General features: G+C 28.5%; 2 protein-coding genes across 2 annotated transcripts; one reads left to right on the forward strand and one right to left on the reverse strand.

The window, feature by feature from the left end:
- Positions 1-2,387: 2,387 nt before the first annotated feature.
- Positions 2,388-2,837, reverse strand: LOC107172266 (protein CFDP2-like). Its single transcript, XM_015522555.1, has one exon. The coding sequence runs from the start codon at positions 2,835-2,837 to the stop codon at positions 2,388-2,390; it is 450 nt and encodes a 149-aa protein (XP_015378041.1).
- Positions 2,838-5,495: 2,658 nt separating this feature from the next.
- Positions 5,496-7,119, forward strand: LOC149056822 (uncharacterized). The gene is made up of 4 exons (XM_089223191.1): positions 5,496-5,654; positions 5,738-5,907; positions 6,585-7,056; positions 7,104-7,119. Exons 1-4 carry the CDS (start codon positions 5,566-5,568, stop codon positions 7,117-7,119), a joined length of 747 nt encoding a protein of 248 aa, XP_089079317.1. The 5' UTR covers positions 5,496-5,565.
- The last annotated feature ends 859 nt before the right edge of the window (positions 7,120-7,978 follow it).

Below are 7,978 nucleotides of genomic sequence, written 5' to 3' on the forward strand. Positions count from 1 at the left end.
AAAAATTAAAATGTCAGTAAACAGCTCAAAAAGTCAAAAAAAATTAAATAGTTTGAATATTTTGAAAATATATAAAATGTCTATATAAACATTCAGTGAAAATCTTAAATTTCTGCGTTCATTTGTTTTAGAATTATACAAAAATTAGAAAATCGCTAAACGAGAAGTCTAGTGAAAATCCATTGTCGTAAAAATTTAATTTTCAAACGCTCGTAAAAATTGAATTTGAATTTCCGTTGAACATTTTTTGTGATAAAGATTGAGATACTTTTAAGAAGTCTTGTATTAAATTTTCAAATTTTAGATTTAAAGAGAAAATGTTTTATGAAATTCTAGCTTAAAATAATTTGCGAATTTTGGTGATTTTTATGTGTTTTTTCAAAATGAAAACATTGAATGATTATAAAAAAAAATTGTGACTAAGTATTTCTTTTATTTTCAACAGCTATTGTAACAATATGTTAGGATCCTTGTATTAAATATTCAAGTTTTTCTACCCAACAAATAAATTTTTATCAATATTAATTTAAAAAAAAAGAAATTATAATGATCGAAAATTGAATATGCTTACAAATAGTTCAACTTAAGTTTAAAAATTGCACGGTGGATATAATATACTTATATAAACATTCAGTGGAAATTTCATGTATCTATGGTTATTTGTTTTAAAGTTACTTCAAAAACCAAAATTGATTTTGTTTAAAACTGATTAAACAGCGTAAAAATTTCCGTTTTTCCCTTAATTTTTAGTATCTTTATCTCCATTATTTGAAAAAAATAGCTAGTTCAAATGAAAAAACATAAATGATTGACAAAATTACAAAAAAAAACGCCTACATTCTAAATACTTTCTAATCATGAAATATATTGTTTATATAAAAAAAAAAAAATAAACCATAAATTAGGTATCATATTTTATTTTATTTTATTTTATTTTTTTTTTTTGTTTACGGCCTTTTAGACCAAACCTCCAAACATAACTGCCTCCATCTTTCACGATTTTGTGCTAGCATATGCCAATTTTCCTCCGGCAGAGAAACTGCTACATCCTTCCTGACACAATCCTCCCATCGCATTCGGGGTCTTCCTAGTGTTCTTTTCCCTCTTGGATTCTCTTGTAAGACCGTCTTTGTCAAAGCATCAGGTTTCCTCCATACATGACCTACCTATTCCAATCTTCTTCTTTTTATCTCTTTAACTATATCCGGTCTGTTATATAGGTGATGTAACTCTTCATTATGTCTTTTACGCCATTCACCTGTTTGCAGGTCACGACTTGGTCCATAAATCCTTCTTAATATTTTTCTTTCAAAAACTCTCAGTTTTGACTCGTCACTTTTCCTTACGGTCCAACATTGTGCTCCGTATAGTACTATAGATTTTATTAGTGTGGTGTATATCTGAAGTTTAAGTGTCTTTGAGAGAATTCTTGACTTAAGTAAGTTATCCATTGCATAATAACACTTGTTACCCATTTGTATCCTTTTAAGAATTTCATACTCCATATTATTTGATTGGGTGATCATTGAACCTTGAGAGACTCCTCTGCTTGTTTTCCGTACCGTTGTCTACTTATTTTCATATATTCTGTTTTCTCTTCGTTAATTTGCAATCCTACTCTTTTCGCCGCTGTTATAAGTCTTTCGCACATACTTTTCACTGTATTTAGATTATTCCCTAAAAGCACTATGTCATCTGCGTATGCTAGAATACTTATTGATGTGCCATCGAGTCTTACCCCTTCATCTGGTGAGATATTCATCATTCTAATTACTTTTTCCAGAACTAAATTAAAAATAATTGGGGACAGTGCATTGGTTTGTTGTATCCGTTAACCATTTTAATCTCGCCTCTTTTCTTCTTATTATGGCTTCTTCACACACTGTGTTAAACCATGACTTCCTTTTATTTTTCCCTTGTTTCCCGATGATTTCCTCAGATGCCTTCGTAACGATGTTTTTTATATTCCTCCAGAGCGATTCAATAGTATGAGTTTCATTAATATTTGTTAGTTGTGTTAATCTCCCCACTTTGGTTTGAAAAGCTTTACATATCTCTTCATTATTGAGCTTTGTTATTTCATATTTGACACAGTTGGGATTATCACTCTGTTGTCTCACCTTCAGCTTGATATTGAGCTTCCCAACTACCAAGTAGTGGTCTGAGTTACAATCCGCTCCTCTATATACTCGTACGTCGTTGACAGATTTGTGAATCTCTCATTCACTAGGATATGGTCAAGTTGATTGACATGTTGTCCATCTGGTGATCTCCACGTACCTTTATGTATATCCTTATGGGGAAACATTGTGCTCATTATCCTGAATCCTTTGCCAGTTGCAAGATCTACTAGTTTCATACCATTATCATTTGTTGTTTCGTGTAAGCTATATTTCCCCTATAGTAGGTTTAAGGAACTGTTCTTTTCCTATCTTCACATTCATATCACCCAGGATAATTCGTATTTTGCTACTGTTTATTCTCGACAAGATATCTTCTAACTCAGCATAAAATTCTTCTTTTTCCTCTTGTGACTTCTCCTCCGTTGGTGCATGTACATTTAAAAATACTATATCAAAAAATTTGGCCTTAACTATAAGAATAGCAGTTCTACAGTTGATAACTTTGAACTCTTTTATCGTATGCACTAGGCTTTTATGTACTGCAAAGCCAACCCCAAACTGTCGTCTTTCATTGCACTTGCCATAAAGAATAGTAGTATCATTTATGTCTATGGTTCCTTCGTCATTCCACCTGATTTCTTGTAATGCTACTATCTTAACTTTATATTTCTCAATTTCCTTGACTACGCTTATAGCTGTTCCAGGTTGGAACATTGTCCGTACATTCCATGTTCCAAAGAGTAAATCCTGTTTCCTGTTTCCGTTCGTTTTTCCATTAAATCTATATGTCCTAGGCTTGTTTTTGTTTGGTTCCTGAACAAGAGTTTTTTTTTATAAGGCAGGGTTGTTAGTCCTGCGCTAAACCCCCAATCTGGAGGACCAGTCCACACCATCTAATTAAAGACAGTGTGGGGCTATTGCGATACACTGTCAAGTGTATCGGGCGATGGGCACGCCACATTCCCTACGCCCGACTCATATTTTATAATTTATATTATTAAAATAACCATAATATTATATTTTTTTTATAGGATTGAAAAGTAGGTAATTTTTATGTTATTTGGCTTTATTAATATTGGAATTATTAAAATTAATTTGTGATAACGAAATTCAGTTGCTTGTAACTAAAATGTGCTAGCCTGTGCTACCTATAATTAGATGGGTAGATAACAGATAAATCACAATACAAATTAAGTTCAAATTATTTTTCGAAATATTCGATCGAAAAAACTTGAAAACTAATTGCTATCATTTAAAATATATCACTTGATTTTCCGCTTTAAACATAACATTTGATGAATATTTCATAATTATAAAATATATTATACACTTATTTATTAATATTACCGGGTATTCTCTGTCTATAATAGTCTATAGTAAGTTGATTTAATTTTAAACAATTATTTAATTGTACATGATTTATAATATGCAACTTAAAATATATGTTTAAAGTTTAATCTTAGTTCTATATTATATTAAAAATGATTGAAATAAGTAGTGTGATTTTTTTTTAACATCTTTATTTAATTTTCCTAGTTTCTATAAAAAAAACTGTTAGTTTTAATCTATTACAATTAAACATTAACCTTCAACTACGTATTTATAATGTTTAATTTTATGCATGCCCTGATAGTAGACATATAAGTATGAATATTTTATAACTAAGAACTCTATTTCAAACTATGTTCAATTAATTTTTCTACCCTAATTACGATGTTTTGAAATGTATGTTCTAGCGAATAACTTGAAAATCCATTGCAAATCTTTAAATTACTTACTTGATTTTCCACATAAATCATATCAGAAGATGCATATTACATAATTTTAAAATATATTAAACACTCATTAAGTATTATCTGATATTTTCTGTATATTATAGAACTTCGTAAGTTGATTTAATTTTAAATAATTTTATAATTATACACGATTTATAATATGCATCTTAAATATGTCTAAAGTTTAGTTTTATGTTTTTATTATATCCAACATGATTGAAATAAGTAGTGTGATTTTTTTTTTTTTTAAACATCTTTATTTAAGTTTCCCAGTTTCTATAAAAAAAAACTGTTAGTTATAATCTATTATAATTGAACATTAACCTTCAACTACGTATTTATAATGTTTAATTCTATGCATGGCCTGATAGTAGACATATAAGTGAGAATTTGTTATAACTATGGACACTAATTGAAATTAAGTTCAAATGATTTTTCTACCCTAATTACTATGTTTTGAAATGTATGTTCTACCGAAAAACTTGAAAATTTATTGCAAACATTTCAAATAAATTACTTGATTTTCCACATTAATCATAACATTTGATGAATATTTCATAATTATAAAATATATTTTACACTTATTAATTATTATCGGATATTCTCTGTCTATTAGGTGGTGGTAAGTTGATTAAATTTTAAATTATTATTTAATTTTACATGATTTATAATATGCATCTTAAATATGTTTAAAGTTTAATCTTATGTTTATATTATATCCAACATGAATGAAATAAGTAGTGTGATAATTTTTTTTTTAAATATCTGTATTCAATTTTCCGAGTTTCTAAAAACAAAAATATGTTAGTTTTTATCTATTATATTTAAATATTAACCTAAAACTATGTATTTATAATGTTTAATGCTATGCATGCCCTGATAGTAAACATATAAGAATGAATATTTTATAACTAAGAACACAATTTCAAATTAAATTCAAATGATTTTTCTACCCTAATTACTATGTTTTGAAATGTATGTTCTAGCGAATAACTTGAAAATCCATTGCAAATCTTTAAATTACTTACTTGATTTTCCACATAAATCATAACAGAAGATGCATATTACATAATTTTAAAATATATTATACACTCATTAAGTATTATCTGATATTCTCTGTATATTATAGAACTTGGTAAGTTGATTTAATTTTAAATGATTTTATAATTATACATGATTTATAATATGCATCTTAAATATGTTTAAAGTTAAGTTTTATGTTTATATTATATCCAACATGATTGAAATAAGGAGTGTGATTTTTTTTTTTTTTTTACATCTTTATTTAATTTTCCCAGTTTTTTTTAAAAATACTGTTAGTTATAATCTATTAAAATTAAACATTAACCTTCAACTACGTATTTATAATGTTTAATTCTATGCATGGCCTGATAGTAGACATATAAGCACAGATTATATGAAAACAGATAGTGCACTTCGATGTAAACAAAAAATGGTTGATAAGATCACCGCCAAGGTCTCCGCCGAAATCAATGTGACTATTTTAGCGGACTTAAAATATTTGAATTATACCGTATACTGGTGGCACACTTGATGGTGATATACTGATATAGTGATATCCATAAAATCAAAACATACAAAACCTCAAACAAATTTTTTAATTTTTCATTGAACACTCGTGTTTTAAAAATCTCAGGTTTTTCAAAATGACTTCTTGTGCAGTTAAATTTTGCAATAATAAAATGTCAAAAACCACAGACATTAGCTATTTTAGATTCCCAAGTGACTTATCGAGGTGAGTATTTAGGTTTATTATATAATTTTAATCTGTATATCTTATGATTTGTTGTGTTACTATTTTATTATATTCTATTATAGGTGTAAACAATGGATGGAAAAATGTCAAACATTACATTTGTTAGGAAAAGATCCTGCTTCTTTACAAAAGAGTTATAGAGTATGTGGTGTTCATTTTGAAGACCATATGTTTTTAAATCCCAGGAATAAGAACCGTCTTACAATGAATGCTGTACCAACAATATTTAGTGGTAAGACTTTTTGTTATTTAAATTAATATATTTTATACTAAATGGAAACTTCTAATTTGGTTTTGCTTTTGCTTATGCTTTTATGCTGCTGCTACACGGCTGAGAGATGCATATGGATTGTTCAGCTACTGTTACGGACCCATACTGTCCGTACTAAAAATTACCTATACATAAGGTTGTGCAATGACACATTTTCGTAAGTTTTAAATTAATACTGCATAAGAATCATGTATTGGAATACTCAGTCTTTCTGGGACCCCTCGTATGACGGAGTCGCCAGACGGTTAGGGATATCCACGACATTCAGAGGCAGGTCGTAACACCACTCAACATCTTTTATTGTAAGGTTATATTTTAAGCTTATATATTCTGTATTCATGCAAGTTCTATTTTAATAAACGTTAAATTACACTTGAACAACCACGACTTATTCATTTTCATATGTTGATGTATGAATCGACCTAGTCGGGATGCAACACTACTATAATTCTTCTCAGGAAATGATCTTTTGATGCACCCCATTTTTTCCTTCTTTGTAAAATAAGTTAAACTGTAAAATTTTTAATTTGTTAAGTCTAAAATGTATTATCAAATTATATGATTTTTTTCAATGCGTTTGCCAATGCTTTGCAAATAAATAAACTACTTTATTATAAACAAAAAACTGTAATTTATAGCTGAAATATTATTGGAGAGAGAAAAAGAAAAGAAATTGGAGGAAGAAAAGGAAAGGTTAGAATTTGAGGCTCAGGCAGCAAGAGCATCATGTTCCAGTCCTTTTAGTGCAGAATCATCACATTCATTATCTTACAACGATAATGAATACACAAATCAAAGTGCCAGTAATGTATCTAGTTGCTCTTCAATTTCTAATAAGCTACAAGTATCTAGTAGTGATTCATCTTGCCAAACTCCGCTTCATCTCTCTAACAAAACTCCCAGAAAATTAAAACTATATAATGAACTTCATGCCAAAAACAAAGAAATAAAAGAGATGAAGAAACAAATTAACGCCATGACTCAACAATTAGTGCAAGTTAATAATGTAGAACAATTGTTAAATTTAAGCAACCAGTTTTTACCTCCTAGCTTATGTTTAATTATTAACACACATATTAATCGTAGGAATACAAAAGCAACTGGATATAGGTATAGTAATGAATTTAAACAGTTAGCTCTAACTATTTATTTCTTAGGGCCAAAGGTATATAAATTCTTACAATCAACCCTTGCTCTGCCTAATCCGTGTACACTAAAACGCATAACAAAACGTTATGAAATAAGTCCTGGTCTTAATGATTTCTTGTTTAACTTTTTACAATTTAAAACACAAAATTTTTTACCTGAATCTTTAGAATGTGTGTTGTGTGCAGATGAAATGTCTATAAAAAGTAATTTATATTATAACATAAGTAAGGATGAAATAATAGGCTTCAATGAATCCAACAATCGTAAAACATATGAACCAGCAAAATTTGTACTTGTTTTAATGATTCGAGGTATAAATTTTAATTGGAAACAACCGATTGCTTATTTTTTTATATCAAATAGTTGTACAGGTTTTGATTTGCAGGACATAATTTTAACCAGTATTTTTAAGTTAAATAATATTAAAATTAATGTAAAAGCATTTATTAGTGAAATGGGTTCCAATTTCATAGGCCTATCAAATAAACTGCAAGTTAGTCCCGAGCGTCCATATTTTGAAGTTAACAATCATAAAATAGTGTATTTATTTGATCCACCACATCTATTAAAAGCCACCAGAAACATGTTTTATCAACATAATTTTATGTTTAATAATGAAATTATTGAAAAAAAACATTTAGTTTCATTTTTTAATGAAGATAGTCAAAATAATCTTCGAACTGCTCCTAAACTAACATATTCACATATATTCCCTGGGCCTTTTGAAAAAATGCGTGTTTACTTAGCAGCACAGGTTTTTAGTGAGAGTGTCATGTCTGCAATGCTAGTTTACTTAGAATCAAACCGTTTACCTGACTCCTCGCTACCTACAATCAACTTTATTAAAAATATGGATAAACTTTTTGACATATTTAATTCATCT

The sequence above is a fragment of the Diuraphis noxia genome, unplaced genomic scaffold, assembly GCF_037042655.1.
Source record: "Diuraphis noxia isolate RWA-SAM2 unplaced genomic scaffold, SU_Dnox_SAM2 contig0003, whole genome shotgun sequence".
NCBI lineage: Eukaryota > Metazoa > Arthropoda > Insecta > Hemiptera > Aphididae > Diuraphis > Diuraphis noxia.